Genomic DNA, 23521 nt, shown 5'->3' on the forward strand with positions numbered 1-23521 from the left:
CATAGTCAAATGTCTGAAAAGAGGTAAAAATTCTTCAAATTTCAAGAACAATAAACAAAAGTTGTAAAGGGAAAATAGAGCTATAAAAAGCCTCTTAAACTCTACGATGAATACATTTTTCGTGTTAAATCATATAACACTGGAAAGGATTAAAATAAATAGAAAGAAAAAAAAGCGAACAAACTTATCTGATAATTCAATGCAATAGATTATGCTAATGAGTCAATTGACAATTTCTTGGAGTATATACAATGGTTTCTAATTTAGGAACAAAGCCAATAATTTTGGCAGAAGAAATGACAGATGATTATGTGCAGTCCCTTCTGAAGTTCCAAGTGTTATGCATACAAAATTTCCTGCAACTTTCATGGTTTTAGGGGTTGTCAGCAATGAAGGACATGTGATACCACCTTACTTCTTTCCACAAGGCCTCACAGTTAACTCTGCCGCCTACATTGAAGTCCTGGAAATAACTGTTAAGCCGTGGATAGACAGTGTAGGCAATGGAAAGGCATATGTGTTTCAGTAAGACTCTACACTATCACACATGGCTCTAGTAACACAGGAATGGATGGCTGAAAATTTTTATGATCACATAACCCCTAACATTTGGCCTCCTAATTCCCCATATCTCAATCCATTGGACTATTACATGTGGAGCGTTGTTGAGAGTGAGGTCAATGAACACGCTTATAACACCAAAGAATCTTTGAAAGCTGCCATAGTCAGAGTAATGTTCATGTAGATGAATTAGATCTCATACAGAAGCAGCTGATGAAGCTGAAGATGGCTTTATTGAATAAGATTATAGAAAAGAAGGTTTATTTTATCTTCATAGCATTTTTTGATAAATAAAGTTATTATCTGTTACTATATAAATCTGACCTCAAATATCTTACGCACCCTGTATGTATACATACATACATACATACATACATATATATATATATATATATATATATATATATATATATATATATATATATATATATAAACATGCACTTTACAATTATCACAGCTGCAAAAACATCTAATAATAAAGCATATTACATATGTGTGTATATATATACACACATATGGGTGTGTATGTGCGTGTGCATCTTTTATCTAGGGCTTGATCCAGTCAGTGGACTACGTTCATGCTGGTGCAACGCCTTGGAAGATTTTTAATCGATTGAATAAATCCTAGTACTTATTTTCTTTTTAAGCCCAGTACTTATTCTATAGCTCTCTTTTTCCGAACTGCTACGTTACGGGGCAACATAAACAGACCAACACCGGTGGTTAAGCGGTGGTGTGGGACAAACTCAAGCACAATCAATGTCACACACACACACACACACACACACAAATGTGTGTGTATATACGCGCGACATCCTCCTTTCAGTTTCCGTCTTCCAAATCCACTCAAAAGACTTTGGTCAGCGCATGGCTATAGTTGAAGATATTCGCCCTAGGTGTGTCATGCAGTGGGATCAAACCCCAAAGCATGTGGTTGGGAAGCAAACTTTTTACAAATTTTATAATAGTGTATTTGATGTACTTCAAGATTGTATATTGCTGGCACTCACAGTTAAAACATCTGATACCAATTTTCTTGTAACAAGTAGTTCTGATAACACTTGTGCAGTCTTGGATATGTTTTGCAATTTGAGGACACTTCATATCACCAAGCCAATTGTGACTTATAGTTGTTTTATATGCCTCTTTTGACACCACGCCTTCTCTGAAAGAAACAATCAAAGGTATAATGTAAAAACAAAATTAATAATTTTATTGTTTCAAAATAGTCATTTCAGAACATGAATTACTGGTTTCAAATTTTGGCACAAGGCCAGCAACTTCGGAGAACGGGAAAGTCGAGTGTATCGATTCCGTAATCAACTGGTATTTATTTCATCGACTCTGAAAGGATGAAATGTAAAATCGGCCTCGGCAAAGTTTGAACTCAGAACGTAAGTACAGAAATGTCGCTAAGAAGTTTGCCCGGCATGCTTACGATTTTGCCAGCTCGTAGCCTTATTTCGGAATCTGGATTATTAATGATATTTTTATCGTATTAAAACAGAAAATAACGTGAATATTTTGTCATTGTGTTGCGGGCCCTCAGTGGTCACTTACTTAAGTAGTGGTAGTGGGGGTGTTAGTGAGGGTGTTGATGTGAATGCTGTATAGATCATAATCGAAGTAAAACTCAGCAGGAGAATGGACCAAGATAAGGCCACTTTACACATATATTACACACTCAATCACAGGTTGAGATGTGTCTACAGGGGGAACATCTGTGCTTTTCACATCATATACCCGCGTCTCACAGAACCAATTTGTGTATGTGTGTTTCTGTGCGTGTGTGTGTGTGTGTGAGAGAGAGAGAGAGAGAGAGAGAGAGAGAGAGAGAGAGAGGGAGAGAGAGAGAGAGAGAGAGAGAGAGAGAGAGAGAGAATGAGTATGTGTGCATGTGAGTATATGTGTGTCCATGTGGTACGCTTTAACAGTATCTCTCCCCGCCAGAAAAGAAGTTTCTGCGTTATCGCTCGACCTGTTAGAAATAACAACCAAAGCCCCTTCAAATTACACCCTTCATGTATTTGAAAGAATCAAACAATAGACGAAACCAGATTACCTTAAAGAAGGTAAACCTCCATATATATCTATCCATTGTAATATCCTAATATCTAGTGTAAGCAGAAGGTCAGAAATTTTGGAAAAGTGCTTAGTAGATTATACCAGCCCAACTATTTAACTGGTATTATATTTTATCAAATCTGGAAAGTAGAAGGGCAAAGGTGAATTCGGCTGGATTTGAACACAGAACGGAAAGACCTTCAAAAAATATTTATCTGATGTTCTTACGACACTGCTATTCTGCAATCTTTTACACACACACACACACACACACACACACACACACACACACACACACACACACACACACACACACGCACGCACGCACGCACGCACACACACACTAACTTCAAGTGTTAACGTAACTCACAAAGTACGTACTTGTATGCAATCACCACAACTTAGATAACATACATGAAGCATATTCACTGCCCAACAAGACAACGCATTCCATACTTATTCTACACAACGAACAGAAGATACACTGAAGCAACATCAAACAATAATAAATAAAATAACAAAGAAAACTGATATAGTACAGATTATTACCCCTACTAAAAAGACAATGCTGTGCACTTCTCAGAAACATGTTGACGAACATGGAACGGCAATAGACACTGATAAAAGTATAATGATGATGATGATGGTAATATAATAATAATAATAATAATAATAATAATAATAATAATAATAATAATAATAATAATAATAATAATAATGATCGATAGATATGACAGGTTAGCTACGGAGGTTAAGCACTTGTGGTCGCTGAAAAAGGTGGTAGTAGTGCCAATATTATTCGGAGCCCTGGGAACAGGGAGTAAAAATCTTGAGTAGTACATGGAACAAATAGGGGCTGCAATAAGGGTGGAGCACTTGCAGAAAACAGCACTGCTTGGAACTGCTCGAATACTCCGGATGGTGCTCGAAAAATAAGGGATGTCATCATAGTTCACTGGTAGTGAAGAGCTGGCACTGTAGTACATTTCCAGCGTTAGAAGCTGTGCAATGACAATAAATAATAATAATAATAATAATAATAATAATAATAATAATAATAATAATAATAATAATAATAATAATAATAATAATAATAATAATCTGAGAAATCTGCTACTGGTTCAAATCTTCCCGACACACAGGAGCTGGAAGTACCCCACAACCGGAATATTCCAACAGATGGCCATCCATGCTCGTCATCAAATAACCAAAAGAAAATGAATGAAAAATGGTCTAGGGAAGATAATAAAGAAGTTCTTACAGCCTTCTACCATGCCATATATTTCCCTACAGATAAATCTAATACTGTACAAACCTACTTAAACTGGAGACAGAAACACCTTGAAGTAAGACCCTACATAGACAGTAACAAACTTGCCAACGTCAGAAGAAACATTATGAAAAAAAAATTACTAACTGAAGTAGAGATTGACCAAATTAAGCAAGCAGTAAAGGATAAAAAGAATGAAACTGCAGTTAAAGAAGATAGTACAGAGGAAATAATTATAAACCAGCCCAAGGCTGATGAAAATACAGTAATGATTGAAAGAGTTAAGGTAACTGATAGGCAAAGTGAAATACTCTCTGAACCAACCATAAACACTAATGCAGGTGAAAATCAAATAGATGAAGGAAGTCATACAGAAATCGACGCAACAGAACTACATGATCTAAAAAATCAAATCATGATTGAATGGCTGAAAATTAAAGAAACTAGTATGAATGAACGCGACACTCTCCCCAAAATTCGCAATTCTAACCAAAACCTGAAAATAATTGGTAAAATCCTCCTTGCACTTAAGGATATAATTTCAGCTAATGATGTTGATATTACAGATCTCAACCACCTGTACTATGCATCTGCAAGAATCTCAACGATTCTATGTGGTGAAAAGATTAGAAAAAGACAACACTCCCACAAAAAGCCTTCTTGGCAAGAACGCATTCAACACCAAATTAAGCTGCTTAGATCTGACATAGAATGTTTGAAAAACCTTAAATTTGACAAGAGTATCAAACCTACAAAGACCCATAAACTAAAGAAAAAATATAATATGAAAACCATAGTTGCCATTGATGCCACCATAGAAACCATCAAGCAAAAGGTATGTGCTAAAGCTGCCCGCATAGCAAGGTATGAAAAGCGTGTTAGATTCTTCCGAGATAATAACATGTTCAAAAATAACCCCAAACATTTCTACAGGAAGATAGGGAAAACACCAGTAACAATAAAGTCTGTCTCATCAAAAGAAGAAGTGCAAGAATTTTGGAATAAAATCTGGGCAGAAGATAAAACACACAATGAAAAGGCCCCTTGGATTGATAGAATATCTACAGACCTAGACTCCTTAGAGGAGCAAAAGTGGGAGGGGGTCAAGGTAGAAGATATAAGATCTGCTCTCAGGAGGTCAAGCAAATGGAAGTCTCCAGGAAAGGATAAAATTCCTAACTTCTGGTTGAATGCCTTCCCAGAAAGCCATGAACTGCTAACAACACTTTACAACGATGTTTTGCAAAATCCTAGTTTGATGCCCTCTTGGCTAGTTAATGGTTTAACATTCCTGCTTCCAAAAAATGAGGAAACAAACGAACCAAAAAATTATCGCCCCATAACCTGCTTAACAACAATGTATAAGACGCTAACATCTGTCCTAACCGAGTACACCTATAGTTTTTTAATAGAAAGTAGCATATTCCCTAATGAGCAAAAGGGATGTAAACGTGGATCTTATGGTTGTAAAGATCAGCTACTCATCAATAAGATGATCTTAGAAGATTGTCACAAGCGACACAGAAACTTGTCAATAGCCTGGATAGACTATAAAAAGGCCTTTGATAGCCTACCACATAGCTGGATTAGGAAATGTCTGGAAATGTATAAAATAGTTCCTACTCTGCGAAACTTTTTATCTGTAAGTATGAGATCATGGAGAACCACACTGATGTTGAACAATGACAATGAATCTCTAAATGCTGGAGATGTAAGAATTTCATGTGGCATTTTCCAGGGTGACTCACTATCACCACTCCTCTTCTGTCTAGCCCTAATACCGCTCTCAAAATTGCTCAATGATGCACAGTATGGTTATAAAATATTTGATAAAAATATAAATCATCTCATTTACATGGATGATTTAAAGCTCTTTGCAAAAAATGACCAACAACTCAAAGGCCTACTAGCGATTGTTAAACAATTCAGTGATGACATCAGGATGCAATTTGGCCTTGATAAATGTGCAAAAGCTACTTTTATCAAAAGAAAAATGACAAATACATCTAATGTGAACCTTGACCAGCAAAATGTCATAAAAGAGTTAGAACCAGCGGAGAGCTACAAATACCTAGGGGTAATTGAAGGGGACAATGTCAAGCACTCAGTGATGAGGGAAAGGATCAGAAGAGAATGTTATCGCACGGTGAGAGCAATACGGAAGACAGAGCTGAACGCGAGAAACAGGATCGAAGCGATCAATGCTCTAGCCATACCAGTCGTGACTTACAGTTTCAACATCGTTAACTGGTCAATTACTGAAATATGTAATGTTGACAGAAAAATACGAAAACTGTTGACAATGCATAGAATGCACCACCCTAAGGCAGATATAGAACGTCTTTACCTGCCAAGAAAAGAAGGAGGCCGAGGACTTCTACAGCTGGCATTATCAATGAAGGTAGCCACAATTGGCCTAGACATCTGTCTGAAAAACTCTGAGGACTGGATGCTAAAACTTGTCTTAAAATATGAAAGCAAGAAAGCATCTTACTCAGTAACAAAACAGGCAAAGGAATATCTAAGTGAATTCCAATTGCAACAAATTCAATAATTAGACGAACTAGAAACACCTGCAGAAAAAGCTAAGCGCTTGAAAACCTGTGCTAAAATTGCTGCCTTAGCTATTATGACTGAAAAATGGCATGGAAAACCTCTCAATGGCAAATACCCAAAAGAGAGCGAATAATGCAGATATTGACAAAGCCCTTACCCACCAATGGTTAATGGCCTCTGGCTTGAAATCAGAAACAGAGGGGTTTATCATAGCAGCCCAAGATCAATGCCTACCTACAAAGAACTACCAGGCCAACATATTAAAGAACGGCAGCTCCCCATTATGTCGTATATGCCAACAACAAAATGAGACCATCGATCATGTTGTCTCCATGTGCAGTCTGCTTGCGCCTACAGAGTATCTCAACAGGCATGATAGAGCTGCACAATATATTCACTGGGTAATATGCAAAAACCTGGACTTACCCCATGATAAAAACTGGTGGGAACACAAACCACCCCCAGTACTTGAAAATGATCACATTGCACTCCTCTGGAACTTCACCATTCAAACTGACAGAAAGATAGACGCAAATAGGCCAGACATCATACTGAAAGACTTAAGACAAAAATCATGCCTCCTCATTGATATGACTGTCCCAATCGATATAAACGTATCTGTCAAGACCTACTAAAAACTGAGCAAATATAAAGATCTTGAAATAGAAATTAGCAAAATGTGGAATCTGAAGACGAAAACAATACCTATTGTCATAGGTGCCCTGGGAATGACAGCGAAACGGGCTGATTACTACCTAGCTCAGATACCAGGAAACCCCAAAATGGCTGAAGTTCAAAAGATAGTGCTCATGGGAACTGCCCATATCCTACGTAAAATACTGTCTATGTGATCTCAAATTTTAAAGCAAACACATAATTTTCTTATGGTTTCTTAAACATTCACTTGAACAAAACTGTACAAATCCAAATATATGGTACCCTAGGCATAACACCTACATGAACTTCTAACTTGTTGTCTCTTGAGGTCTCTGGGTGAGACTTGGATCCAACTTGTACAAATGCAAAACAAAAGTCAAACATAAAATAATAATAATAATAATAATAATAATAATAATAATAATAATAATAATAATAATAATAATGCCCTGATGCAGTACTAGGCAGTGGCTCTCATGGCTTCTGATCTTAATTGATTGGAAGTGTTATCATGTACATTGTTTTGTCTTGGTATAAAAGATGGGCTACAGCAAATATTCTGCTCAATACCACAGATTTGCTTGTCAGTTGTTTGACCTTAATCAGTTGAGCATGTCCCTTGGTGGCTGACGATATGTGCATCTCTGATCATGAGCAGAAGTAGTGGGGGAGCATCATAGCCATGTGTTGAGAGGAATTCTTTGGGGTTTGAATAATTCACCTTTGGAAACATGGGTGCTTTGTTCAACATCCTTAAACAAACCTTATTCAGGGACCTTTTGAGCGGGATGGGCTATATTCTAACTGGGCCCCACCTGCGAGGTCATGCGCTGTTTATCTTGATATGAGATCACCATGTCGCGCACATATGCTTGTGATGAATGTGCCTGGTGTACCCTTATCAGACGGGTAATCATGATGGGTATACTGGGCTTCGTATATTTTACCCCAGTGTCACTTTGATGGCATGCACTGCTCTCTCACTCAATGATAATAATAATAATAATATAGAAGATTTAATAAAAAAAAAAAACAGAAACCCCTACTTACTCATAGCCAACTGCACGGCAGGCAAGTCTTGCTGCATGTTGATCAAAATAACGGGAACATACTCTTCCCCATCTTCCATACATTTTCACTTGTAATTCTCCATGATCTTTGCCTCCACCATCCACTCGATATATTTCTAGAAAAAAAAAACAAACAAAAAAAAACCAAAAACAACAGCAAAATCAAAAATGGAAGCTAGAATTGGTAGAGTTAATCAATATGGTGGACAATGGACACGCTGTAATGGAATTTAACTTTCAATCTAAATAATAAACCATGTGCATAAGTAGAAAGGACAGCCCAATCACTTCTTTCATACCAATCTCATCACCATCGTCAATGTCATCATCATCATCATCATCATCATCAGCAACAACAACAACAGAAGCAACAGCAGTAGTAGCAGCAACAGCAGCAACATTGATTACGCTCGTTGTTCTTGTCAACATATCCTGTTTTCATTATTGATATAAATGATTATGGCTGTGAAGATGTTTCTGCTGCTGCTGTTGCTGCTGCTGCTGACAAGGACGATAATGGTGACGGTGGCAATGATGAGGAGGACGTCGACTAAGATGATGGCAACCACGACGACGACGACGAAGTTGTAAATCTGTAGGAAGTGGAGACGGTGGAAGAGAATTAGAAGGTGGAAAATAACGAACAGTCTCGGTATTCACTTTTTACGATTTTTATATTGAAAGAGGACTAAGTTTTAGTTACCGTTTACACATCTCACTTTAGCAAAACTGGTGTCATTACAGGCTCGCTGTTCGTAGGTGCATGTAACCGGATACCATTTTCTGCATACGAGCTTATGACTGCATGTAGTGATATTTTTGTCAACTTTAATCAAGATTTCATCATTCAGAAGACTTCCATGGCTGTATAACAGAAAAAAAAATGCTCCGTCTTAAATAACCTTTATATGATACCAACCAACATGAATGTTGTATGGATGGTTGGTTGATTGAATCTCCAGTTAACGTCTTACATCGTATAGACAACTGGAGAGTGAGCGATAGATAGATAGAGAGAGAGAGAGAGAGAGAGGGGGGGAGAGATAAAGATGAAGAGAGTTAAAAAAGATAAGAGAGGGTTAGCAAAAGAGATGTATGATGAGTATGCATTCATGGCTTAGTGGTAGGTAATGAATAAAATAATGTGCCCACCATATATACGAGGGGATGCTGAAAAGTGCCTAGTTTTAGGTAAAAGAAAATACTGGAGAATCAGTTAATTATGATTTTATTCAACAAATTGCACTCTCAGATTCACTCTTATTGCAGCGGTCCTTCAATTTTTGTAAGTCTTGTAAAAGAACTTGGAAGTTTGGGTTTCCAATCAAGCCTTTCGCGACATCCTTAAAGCTAAGAACTTTTCATCCCGCCCCTCGCACACACAATGGAAGACATAGAATCAAAGGAGGAAGAAGAAGAGGAGGAGGAGGGAGAGGTGGAAGAGGTGGAAGAGGAGGAAGATGGAAGTATAGGGAGGAAAGAAGGAGAAAGAGAAAGAGGAAGAGGAGGAGGAAGAGAAAAGTAAGAAGAGGAGAAAGAGGAAAGCGTGTAAACAACAGAGTAATTATGGAAGAAATTCAGATTTTTCGCTGAAGTAGTTTGCGATTATCTTAATTTAGAAAAATAATGACATACATGTTATGCAAATGAGAAATTTGCTATATTTTAAGGTGATTTTTTTCTTTTGAAAATTAGTATTTTTTTCATTATTTTGTACAAACACCAATAAATTTGATAAAAGCTAAAATATAATTATTGTACATATATACACCATATTTTCCTGATATTGCTCTCGGTGGCAAAAAGCTATCCGTCATATGACGGGTAACACTCTGGTTATTGTATAAAACTTCTGTTCGAACTGATTGATTAAAATGATACTGTGATCTCAGCTCAATCATTTACTTTACTTGGAAACGGGTGAGGGATGGTGACAGGAAGGAATCTAGTCATAGAAAACCTTCCTCAACAAATTCTCTCAAACCCATGCCAGTATTAACAGTATTAAAAAAAAACAAACAAACAAAAAAACTGGACGTTAAAATGTCCAGACAAGAATAACAAAATTTTTAGAATTTGCATAAACATTATCATTGCTCCTGAAATTGTCAGCTAGTTAGAACTTGATGTGATGCAAAGCACCATTAAATACATTTTCGCCACACAGTTTTTGTGCTGCTCATGTTTGTGTGTACTCTAAAAAATATATATATGTTACATATACGTATATAAGTGTTACATATATGTATGTATATAATATATATATATATATATAAAATATATGTTACATATATGTATATATGCCTCTATCTATCTATCTATCTATCTATCTATCTATCTATCTATCTATCTATCTGTTTGTCTGTCTGTCTATCTGAGGTCTGATCAAGAAGTATCCGGACTGGTGCCATAGTAACGAAGCTGAAGCACGCAGAGTGAAGCCGCTTGGCATAGATTGACCTTGAACTCTGCTGTGCACGCGCACTAAGGATTTAGGCTTATACAAAAAGGAGTAGAACACATTTATGGCTTAGATAATTTGAATAATTCAAACTGACAGCATATTGGATCATTTGACATCTGCCGTTATTGCGTAGTGTATGTTCTTCGTTAGAATTCCATACCAATAAATATTGCAATTCGATTGGAAAGTTTAAAAAATAACTTACAAGTATCCTTTGGAATGACAAATATTTACAGCATCTGCTTCTGAAATACTTTGAATTAATGGCAATATTTCTCCTGCATTATGGAGTAGTACAATACCTTTATGACCTTGAGAAAGGCTTATGGAATTATTCGGGAGCGTGACTGTTGAGAAATGAAAAAAAAAAAGGAAGACGTTATAAATACATCTTTCCATAAACGTTATACACAGTATTATTCAAAGAAGTATAAATCACAAGATAAATATTGATTTCAAATTTTGGCACTAGGCCAGAAATTTCGGGGAAGGGAGTAAGTCGATTAGATCTACCCCAGCGTTCAACTGGTACTTATTTTATCGACTCTGGAAGGCAAAGTCGAGCCCGGTGGAATTTGAACTCAGAAAGACAGACGAAATGCCGCTATACACCGAACCCGGCGTGCTAACGATTCTGCCAGCTCACCGCTTTCAACAAATAAGATAAATGTTAGAATAAGCATTGCATATGATAGCAGGCAAACACGTCAAGTTGGCGATATTCTTATTGGTCTTACATAACAGTCTATCAATATACACACATTATATAAATTCAATACAGTGTTTGTCAAAATTGTTGTGCGGTTCAAGAAGTCGCCCTGAAACTGTATGGTTCGGTACTCAAATGCGAATGTATAGCATGACAGATGGCTGTGTAAACAAGGGAGGAGGGGTGGAGCTCTCAAACTATATGGTTTCGGGTTTAATTCCATTGTGGGTTGTTCTGGATATATGTCTTCTACTACAACCCCTAGTCGACCCAATAAAGACTCTACATAGACAATCTGATGTTACTTTGATGGTTTTGTAGTTAAGAAGGTCGCTCTTCAACTATGTGGTTTCGTTTTCAATCTTACAGCATGACATACTAGGTATAAACACACACACACACACACACACACACACACACACACACATAGACACACACATACACAGAAGCGAGTTGCGTCCTTGAGTAAAACACTTTATTTCAGGTTGTTCCAATCTATTCAGCTGACAAAAATGAGTTGTATCAGTGATTCAAAGGGCCAGCCTTGTTACATTCTTTGTCAAGCCGAATCTCCCTGAGAACTACGTCAAGGATATGCGTGTCTGTGGAGTGCTCAGCCACTTGCACGATGATTTCACGAGCAGATTGTTTCGCTAATCGGATCAACTGGAAGACATGTCGACGTAAGTTCCAGCTTATCTATCTATCTATCTATCTATCTATCTATCTATCTATCTATCTATCTATCTATCTATCTATCTATCTATCTATCTATCTATCTATATCTATCTATTTCTATATACAGGGTATAATGGGTAAATTGTCGCCATTTAATACTTTTATTTTGCGCATGCGCATTGTTTGTTTTTGATTTTGTCGACTACACAATATAATAAGGTCAGTTGGGCATCGTCTGTGAGAAAAACAGCAACATGACGCATTTCACTCTGCCAAAAATTTGGAAATGACATGCTTCACTGATTGGTACTCGCACTGGAAACTCCAATACGATCATTTCAGAATGCTTGGGTACCAATTGCAATCTGAGGACATGTACCGAGAGTGATAAAAATTAAACATCCAGTCAACATCATGGTGTTTGGAGTGATCACTAGTGATAGCGACGTTATGCTTTCATTCATCTTCTCACACGGCCTCAGACTCAACACAGAGGCCTACATCAAGTGCCTGGATGAGGCAGTAATGCCCTAGGTGAAGAGTGTGGCTGCTGGAAGACCCTATGTCTAGCAACAGGACTCTACACCATTCCACACAAGTAGAACCCAGTCGTGGTTGTCAGACAATTTCTGCAACCACATCATCCCTAACATCTGGCCACCTAACTCCCCAGACTCTAACCCCCCTGATTATTATATGTGGGGTGCAGTTGAGCGAGAGACCAACAAAACTCCTTGTTACACTAAAGATGAATTGAAGGCCAGAATTATGACAGCATTCACCAACTTAAACAAGGAGACCGCTAACAGAAGTGTTGCAGGAGAGAGATTCTGAAGTCTGGAGGCCATGGCGATTTTATTGAATAAATTTACTTTTTAGTATTTCAAGATATTTTAATGTAATTTTGGTAAATATATCTGTTAAAATGCGATATTATTGTTATTTTCATTTTTGCGCAATTTAGACGACAGTTTATTCACCACACCCTGTATTTATTTCTCTCTCTCTCTCTCTCTCTCTCTCTCTCTCTCTCTCTCCCCCCCTCTCTCTCTCCCTCTCTCTCTCCCTCTTTATATATATAGTAATAATAATCAGAATCCTTGGATGGAATTTACAAATATTCTAATGTATCACTACGCGCGTTTCGACAAATCACACGTTTCTTAAGATCGTAGCCCGCATTCCTGGGATGATTACAGAGCAGTCCGTAGTCTCCAACAGGTAGATCATGTTCATGTATTCCTTTCTTCAGGCAATATAACATTAATAGATGTTTAACTGAGGTCTCTCTACCAGTTTTGACCAATGAGAAGGTTGGTTGGGGTATTTGAACATTTCTGTGTGTATTTGGTAGGGAGGGTGGAAAGTGTTAGAAAGTGAGGAAGGAATGATAATTATAAGGAGATGGACGTGTATATGATGATGCTGGACTTATCTTGCTATTTGAGTATGTAGATACCAAGGTGGGTAATATGGTTCTTTTGTGTGATCTTATTCACGGCAGGCTCTTCCTCAATGAATTCATTGAGGAATTTTGCGATTGATAAATTTGTTTGTTTAATTTTATTTTAAGATAACTAATATTTTTTTTGTATTTCATCAGAAGGCTATTTATATTTTGAAAATTAGTTATTATTTCATCATTTTGTATAAGCATCAAGAAATTTGGTAAAAGTTATAGTTATTGTATAATAGTTCCTTCCCTGTTTCCATGATTTATATATTCCTCACCTGGTCGGGACGCCGGACCGTTGCAGGGTGGCTCATTTTTTCCAGGTGAGTGAACTGAAGCAACGTGAAATGAAATGCTTTGCTCAAGAACACAACGCGTCGCCTGGTCTTGGAATCGAAACCATGACATTACGATCCTGAATCCTACACCTTAACCACCAAGCACCTCCACTAATTATTGTATGTACGACATATTTTCTGATATTACTGATGGTATTAAAAGTATACTTCAAAAATTAAAAGTCATATGACGGGTAACACTCGAAAAATCAATGATAAAACTATGGCTATTTCAGGGACAGGAGGACACAAGGTGACGAGTTTTTACAATGTAAAGTATATTTTCCCGTGTTTTAAACCTGAAATCCCAGCAGAGTCTACTTTGTTTTGTAAGTTTCTGTACTAAACCTGATCGATAAAATCAACCATGTTAATCTTCAAAATCAGTAACTATTTCTATTCGTTCAAGAATTGTTATTTATTAACAAATTATATTTATTTGTAGCAAAATAAAATATGTAGTAATAAAAACGATCAATATATTGAGAAGAACGGTCATCTCGCTGCTTAATCATAAACTCCCAACTGACCAAGTTGTGAATTTATAAAACCATTTCCCTCGGTGAGAGAATGTTTGGTAGAGATAATGGTTGAGTTAGAAAGATAATGACCGACATGTAAGGACTCACAAATATCTGAGAGATCTTTATTATTCATTTCATCTCAATATGCTTTGTTCTTTGAGTGAAGATTACAGTTAGAATGGCCATTTTGATGGTAGTTAGAGAGTAAGTCGAATTCCAACGGGCTGATTCAATATGTTGAACTACTGGCTGTCAGGTCGAAAGTTCGTATACAGACCTGCATTAAGATATTCAGCCAATACAATTAACAGCGTTTACACCAGTTCATCTCGCTGTAGGTATATATATCATAAATGACTGTAAAACTCAACACTGCAAGTAATAGGTACATTCTATAACTTAGTAGTATGCTTCACACTGTTGTTTTCAGGTTAAATGTATTCACTCGGATTATTCAGTAAATACATCAAAATAAAGGAGAATGAAGGCACAACACGGTCCAGTTCTTGGTGTGGTATAGTGGCTCGTGTATCTCAATGACCCTATCAAGGTCCTTGATAGGGAGTTCCATGCTGGACAGTCAAATTGTTGGTGTAACCACGATTTTCCGGTGATCTGATGAGAAAGCTTACTTTATTTGCATTAATTTGTCAATATAGAATTGTACTCTACGATTTTGAGCATACGTATTAATGCAAATATGTATGCATAACTTCTTCATTGATATTAATGCTACATGAAGTTGCGAAACAACTGTAATTCTATAGAAGTTACGTGGTAAAATAAATATGTATTTGCTTCTCATATTTCCTAACTTGGTGGTTGTGTGTATGTATGCATGTATGTATGTATGTATGTGTGTATGTATGTATGTATTCGTTGTTAGCGAAGGTAGCAGCATTATATAAAAACAACATTCTGTATATCCTACTTAACATGGGTATACTTTAGAAAGCCACACAACAGCGGTATTCGTGCAGCATCGCCGCTACTGGACGATTTTCGGCTGTTACTAATATTAATCTGTACTTTTTAGCATTATACATTTACATGAGCTTTCTCGATTCGACTACCGAAGTTGTGTAGTTTTCTATAGTAAACCCACATTAAGTAATATATATATATATATATATATATATATTTGTGTGTGTGTGTATACATATATATGTATAATGTGCTCTCTCTCTCCTTTTATATAATACGCACACACACATATCAAATATAGATTGGAAAGAGTAAGAGAGATAAATAGATTGATGAATACATATACTTTATGTTTTTATATGTATGTGTATACTTATATATATATATATATATATATATATATATGTATGTATACTTATATGTGTATATATATATGTGTATATACTTATATATATGCGTATACTTATATATATATATATATATATATATATATATATATATATATATGTGTGTGTGTGTGTGTGTGTGTGTGTGTGTGTGTGTGTATGTGTGTGTGTGTGTGTGTATACGTACATGCTTGGAATGACCAATTCTAAAGACTATTGGATTTTACTCATGGGGTATTGGAATCTTATCTGTATACCATTCTGCTGAAATAATGGATTTACAAATATAATATCCCTGCATATCTCACATCTATTTTCGTTCCTCCAATTCACTCTCTATTTCGTATCTTATCTAAATTAACAATTGCTTAACTATCCTCTCACACCGTCTCCGATGAAGGGATATAGTAAATATCTTGGAAATAGCTGTCAGACGTTCTATTTATAAATGTTCTAAAATCTACACAGCCTTGTTTTTTTTTTAAATCTCATTACGAAAAGTAATTCTTTATATATATATATATATGTATATATATATATATATATATATATATATATATATATATATATATATATATATATATATATATATATATATATATATATACACATATGTATATAACACGATATCGGCCACGCTATCGGAAATTTTCATGCATCGTTGGTCAGAAGGTGCTTCGCATCGTTATAGCTTACAAACGAGGATGCCACTCTGCTGGTTAGGCAAGCAGGCCAACATTAGCCCCGATCGGAAGACTATTTTGTCACAGCGTTACCTATTTAAAGCTGAGTGGACAGGAGCAACGTGAAATGAAACGTTTTATTCAAGAACACAGCGCGCTGCCCGGGCTGGAAATCGAACCCATGATCGACCGATCGTGCGTACAATACCGTAACCACTAGGTCAGGCCACGCGCCTTCACACACTCGTACACATCCACATACACACACGTGCACACGCACGCACTCATATACATGCACACACACGCGCGCGTAGCTAGTTACTCTGAATGCGATAATTATTTGTACATAGTATTTGCTAGGACTAGAAACTAGAATTTGAAATCGAGGAACAAAGGAAAGATGAATTTTTTTGCTTATACATTGAAATTTTTAAATTTTAAATCTTATCTTAAATGTTATTGCTTTTCTTTTCAACGTTCTTAACGGTAAAATCAATGATAATTGTTTCAGCTTTGAACCATGTAAGAAACACTATTATTTAATAGTTTCAGTTCTCTGTTAATAATTTTATCTCACAATACACTTATGGAAGTTACAGTCCAGTTACAAAACAAAAATTTTAATAAGTATATAACAATACTCACATACTTGTCCAGAGGCTCCATAAATGATAGAAAAGAACACAAAAGTACCTGTAAAACACAGCAAACAAAGGGAAATTAAAGAAGTTGCAATATAAGCATTACCATTTCACATTTAGTATTCAGTTCCACTTTTTACGTACTTTTAATGAATATCCTTTCTACTATAGGCACAAGGCCTGAAATTTTAGGGGAGGTGGGCAGTCGATTTGATCGAACTCAGTACGCAATTGGTACTTAATTTATCGACCCAAAAAGGATGAAAGGCAAAGTCGACCTCGGCGGAATTTGATCTCAGAATGTAATGACGGGAGAAATACCGCTAAGCATTTCGCCCGGCGTGCAAACGATTCTGCCAGCTCACCGCCTTGTACTTATAATGAATATGAATGCACTTTCATTCGTTTTCTTAATGACCGTAAATCCTTCTACTATTTTGTTCTATACGTCTCTTTATTGTCTAAATTTTAAATCGAAGTTGAAACTTCTTTAATTCTTTTGACTCTAACTTGCCTGAGACTGCTTTTGTGTCTATGATACACATTTTTCTGTTTTAAGGAGACCTTCCTTAAAAATTCCACGTTAATTTATGTTTCAGACAACAGATTAATAATGACAAGGTATTTTCACTAAATTCTTTGTTATTTTCAAAATCAAGTGAAACAAAGACAATGTTTTCCAACAGGAAAAGGGTAACAAATAGATTAAAGTTATCTAAAATAAAGCCTTCCATCAGAATTTCATGTTAAGTTTTGTTCCAAACAGCTGCCTATTACTAACAAAGTTATTTTACTAAATTCTTCTTTAGTTTCAAAATTAAGTGAAACAACGTCTGTGTATTTCAATAGAAATATGGTAACAATGGTTAAAGCGACACTGGGATTTGATTTCATCACTCAAGATATAACGATTTCATGTTCAGTATAAATGTGATAACTAATATAGATGAAAATAAATACAAGTGATTGGGAAAAAGAACAGTTTGATACAAACTATTAGGATAGTGGGTATAGAAGAAATAAAAAGGAGTGCAAAGGAGGAAAATACAGAAAATACAGGAAGAGTGAAAGGGAAAGAGGAGACGCAAAAAGGTCGCCCATCACAATCTTCGCTTCATAAATTTTACACAGCACACAAACACTCATACATACATACACACAAAAATATAAACACACACACTCACACACACATATGTATATACGAGGGGTGTATGAAAAGTTTCGAGCCTTCAAGGCCTTTGAGCCTTGAAGTCTTGTGCTATGCTTTGCTTTTTGAGGCTCAAGACTTTTCATACACCCTCGTATATATATATATATATATATATATATATATATATATATATATATATATATATATATATATATATATATACACGCACAAACATACACACGTGCACACACAAACACACAGGCACATACACACTTATATATAATCATGTGTGTGTGTGTGTGTGTGTGCGTTTGTAGTCAAGAATAAAGTTAATATCAAAGAGGAATAACAAGAAGAGTCCCAACGTTATTAAATGAGAGTTGTAACATTCATTTAATTAAAAATGGTATTTATTCTCCGGGGAGTACAAACAACACATGAACACCAAAGCAAAAAATAAAAGAAAAGGAAAACGAAGTAAAATCGCTTCAGTTGCTGTAAATATAACATCGATATAAGTGAAATACATTGTTATAAAAGGAGGCATATACCATAGTGTAAGGTATTATCACCTCCTCTTAGTAAGTACTCTCTTGGGTACTAGGACCCATATTACTCAGTTTCCACAGGGTAATCACAACAACCTTTGAAGGAACGCCAGGTCACTCATTTACATCGGAATAGACTGGAGTATCGTGAAACGAAGTATTTTACTCAAGAACACAATTTACTGTTCGCTCCGAAAATCGAAACCACGACCTCATGTGTAACAACCTAAGCACTAGGCCATGAAAATTCTCTCTCTTATTTTAGAAACCAGGTATAAAATGAAAAGTGACTTCGACTATATTAGAATTCTATTTTAGATGAAAGCAGGTGAGATACAAAATTGTCAAAATATTAAAGAATTATTGCTCAGGCACGGCTGTATGGTTAAGAAGGTCGCTTCGTAACCTCGTGACTTCGGGTTTAGCCTTAATGCGCGGCTCCATGGCTAAGTGTTGCCAACTAAAGCCTAATGAGTGAATTTGGTAGAGAGAAATCTTGTGAAAGACTGTCATATATATTGGCTGTGCGGTAAGTAGCTTGCTTACCAACCACATGGTTCTGGGTTCAGTCCCACTGCGTGGCACCTTGGACAAGTGTCTTCTACTATAGCCTCGGACCGACCAAAGCCTTGTGAGTGGATTTGGTAGACGGAAACTGAAAGAAGCCCGTCGTATATATATGTGTATATATATATGTATGTGTGTGTGTATGTTTGTGTCTATGTTTGTGTGTCTGTGTTTGTCCCTCCAACATCGCTTGACAACCGATGCTGGTGTGTTTACATCCCCGTAACCTAGCGGTTCGGCAAAAGAGATCGATAGAATAAGTACTAGGCTTCTAAAGAATAAGTCCTAGGGTCGATTTCCTCGACTAAAGGCGGTGCTCCAGCATAGCCGCAGTCAAATGACTAAAACAACTAAAAGAGTAAAAGAGTAAAGAGAGTAAGAGTATATATATGTATATATATATATATATATATATATATATATATGGATAGATAGATAGATAGATTGATGTATGTATATGTGTGTGCATATATGTATTATGTGTGTGCGAGTGTGTATTTGTTTTCTCACCGCTTGAAAATCGGTGTTGGTTTGTTCTTGTCCTTGCGAGTCAGCAAAAGAAGCAAAATGAATAAATTACTGAGTTTAAACGAAAGTAAAAATCTGGCATCGATTTGTTCGATTGAATCCTTCAAGTGATCTCTAACATGGTCGCAGCACAATGATTGAAACAAGTAAAAAATACTCGATGAAAGTCAAATATTCATCTAGAACCTTATCTGATGTGACTAAGAGAAGGTGCGACTGAGTCGTTAACAAGTTCCCTTCGCAATTACGTAGTTTTAGGTTCGATATCACTGCGAGACATTTGTCTTTCTCACAGCCTGTGGTTGAACGATACCGTGTGAATGCTGCAAATACTCTATTGTAAGCCTGTGGTTTTAGGGTAACTTTTATTCTTTTAACCAATTTCCGAGCTCCTGAAATGGGCCATGGGAACTGGCGTTTCTCTTCTACGAAAGTCATTAGAAACAAAAAGAGGACGTTCTAATATTACAAAAGGACCAGTAATCGCCCGATTGTCATAAAAGCCAATAAAAGATTCGAAGACTTTACATACACGTAAATAATTAAGTGTTAATGATCGTAGTTTCTAACACAGGAACAAAGCCATAAGTTTGAAGAGAGGAAATTAATAAATATCAACCCCGATACTAGGACTGCTATTTGGTTTTATCGACTTCGGAAGTGTGATAGACAAAATTGAGTTCGATGGTATTTGAAATCACAATGTAGAATGTTGGAAGAAATGTAAAAAAATTCTACCGACGTGCTAACGATTCTGTCATTTTTTTGCACTTCGTGCAGGCGATCATTCTCATGTCGACTAGCAATTCAGTTAGATTTATATATTTTGCTTTAAGTATACAGTTCAATTAAATAATTGCGATTTTATTTGCCCACAAACCATGCTTTAACTTCACGCTTTCTCTTCGTTACTTTTCAATTTGCTATATATCTCAGTATATCTTTCCTCAAATCATTGCAGAGATGCGGAATATGATGGGCTCTGCTAGGTCGAAAAGTGCCCAAGATACGTCATACATGGGGATAGTGCCTTTACGATACCTTAAGGTCAATAGTAAAGTAAGGTAGTGCATAGTTGTAGTGCTGACCTAAGAGTGAATCACAACTATAATGGATATATTTGTAAAAATGTTGAAATGACAAATTTAACAGGTAACAAAACATCTACTTACAGATAGATAGCATTTTAAAGCAGTTCCTTCTGTGAAATGCAACTTGTGCATTAGTATATTACATATAAATAATATCTGGTGAGAAAATAAACTTATGTTTTGTTGTTATCAGTAGTGAATTGCTTTATCGTTTCCTCAATTAGTTTTATCAATTGCATTACATGAAGACGATCCTTGTTAATTGACTGTAACAGCTTGGTTTATCTCATACCCACCCTATTGACCAATAAAAATAAACTTGTTTTATGGAAACATCATTTCCTTTTTCCTTTTTAAAAAAATAAAAAAATTGAAAGTACCACTTAAATTTAGTCTGAGCTGATAAGCAATACTTATGAGTAGTCGTTGCTAAACAAGAAAAAGTCAACAAATGCATAAGTAGAAGAAAAACTACATCAATAAAATTCGTAAGGAATTTGATGTGACACATACACAAATTTATAAGGCGAACAGAATTATGTGACATCCATGCCTTTCTAATGACTATTGTTAATGTATAAAAAGTGAAGATAAGAATTGGATATTGATTCATAAATTCACCGGAAGTTTACTTTTAATATATGATGACCACCTCTAAGACATCATCTTCCACACTCTCCTTGCCACGCTTGAATTCATTTACCCAGCGTTTGACTGTTGCATATGAAGGAGCATTGTCTGTTAAGGTTCTCACCATATCTTCATGGATTTCTGATGGAGTTATGCCTTTCAAATGAAGATAGTTTATGACAGCACGATACTCAGTTTTCTCTATTTTCCTTGTAAATTCGAAGCTTGTTTATTCAAAAATCTGCAACAAATAAATAAAATATCAGAATCATGAAAATGAGCAAGAATACTCCGAAAAGACTGTACTTACCAGAAAAAATTGTTTCAGCTATATAGCAGCCCCGTTTCTAGGTTAGGCTCAAAACTTTTCAGACACCCCTCGTACTAGCCTTGCAAAGAATAAGTCCTCAGGTCGATTTGTCCGACCAAAAGTGATGCTCTATCATGGCCGCATCCAAATGACAGACAAATAAATGAATAAAAGAATTATATATATATATATATATATATATATATATATATATATATATAAATACCAAAATAGGACAAGAAAGCAAAACATCCAGACAGGTGATACAAAAAAGGGACAACAAAACATCCAGACAGACGATAGAAGGAAACAATAACGAGCCATTCGGCGTTTTCTTTCCTCAGTCGAGTTCCAGATTATCTTTGCAATTTCGGCTGATTATACTCGAGATTGCTCCAATCTGGCCAGCCCCAAGGAAACACTAAGCTAAGAGCATTAGATTCCCTGGAAGAAAGCAGCGAATGTATATGAAAACAAGGACGGAAAAAAAAACGGAGAAATGTTACACAAATACAAATTCAAATAACAGGACATAACAACAGGTATCTTTCGACTAAGGACGAATTAAATTAAGCTGGTGTGTGTGGAAGTAAAGCCTTACGGCAGGGAATAAGATTTTTCAGGCACAGGAATGAATATAGATGTTGTACAGATGGTAGTCGAAGAAAGAACGAAAAGTCAGGCTTGGCCGAACACCGGTCACGTGGGGAGAGAAGAGAGAGAGAAGTAGAGGCAGAAGGATAGAATAATTAAGGAGGGGCGAGAAAGAAAGGAACAGAGTGAAGTGAAAGAGGAGAAAAAGTGAGCATGAAGAGAAGGCTAGTAAATGTGAGAGAAGGGGAACAAAAGAACGAAGAGTGAAATGAACTAAGTAAATGTGAAAGGGCTGATAGAAAGAAGGAAAGAATGAGAGAACAGAAAAAATAATAGAGTCGTACAAAATATATATATATATATATATATATATATATATATATATATATATATATATATATATATATATATATATATATATATACTTATATATTATTATATAAGAGACCAAAGTGTACGTACGCCACTATGTGTTTATATATTTTAAAGACAAAAATAGGACAAGAACGCAAAACAACCAGACATTTAGGTGATACAAAAATGGGACAGAGATACCTGGCGTTGCTCGGTATTAAAATAGCATAGTCTTTTTATTGTTTTACTTGTTTCGTTCATGTGACAGCAGACATGCTGGATTACCACTTTCAGTCGAAGACGTCAACCCCAGGATTTATTTTTGTAAGACTAATACTTACTCTATCGGTCTGTTTTGCTGAACAACTAAGTTACAAAGGGACGTAAACAAAGCAACAGTGGTTGTCAAGCAATGGTTGGGGTAATAACACAGACAGACATGCACACACACGCACAGACACACATCTATATATATATATACACACACACACACACACATATATATATATATATATATATATATATGTATATATATATACATGCGTATCTATCTATCTATCTATCTATCTATCTATCTATCTATCTATCTATCTATCTATCTATCTATTTATCTATCTATCTATCTATCTATCTATTTATCTATCTATCTATCTATCTATCTATATATATATATATATATATATATATATATATATATATATATATATATATATATACAAATTTATATATACATATATATATAAATATATATATATATACATGGGAGAATAT

At 35.8% G+C, this 23521-nt stretch overlaps 1 protein-coding gene across 1 annotated transcript in view; it reads right to left on the reverse strand.

Moving 5' to 3' along the window:
* The window catches only part of LOC106883856 (scavenger receptor cysteine-rich domain superfamily protein), a 72645-nt gene extending 51662 nt beyond the window's left edge, over window positions 1–20983 (reverse strand). The window contains exons 1-6 of the mRNA XM_089352466.1: window positions 20944–20983; window positions 16983–17030; window positions 10848–10989; window positions 8882–9042; window positions 8159–8294; window positions 1572–1726 (exon numbers count right to left, since the gene is read on the reverse strand). Coding sequence (XP_089208592.1) covers window positions 1572–1726; window positions 8159–8294; window positions 8882–9042; window positions 10848–10989; window positions 16983–17030; window positions 20944–20956 — 655 coding nt within the window. The 5' untranslated portion in view covers window positions 20957–20983. The remainder of the gene's footprint in view (window positions 1–1571; window positions 1727–8158; window positions 8295–8881; window positions 9043–10847; window positions 10990–16982; window positions 17031–20943) is intronic.
* Between the last annotated feature and the right edge of the window lie 2538 nt (window positions 20984–23521).

Source organism: Octopus bimaculoides, chromosome 5 (genome assembly GCF_046866305.1).
Source record: "Octopus bimaculoides isolate indiv1 chromosome 5, ASM4686630v1, whole genome shotgun sequence".
In the NCBI taxonomy this organism is placed as follows: Eukaryota; Metazoa; Mollusca; class Cephalopoda; order Octopoda; family Octopodidae; genus Octopus; species Octopus bimaculoides.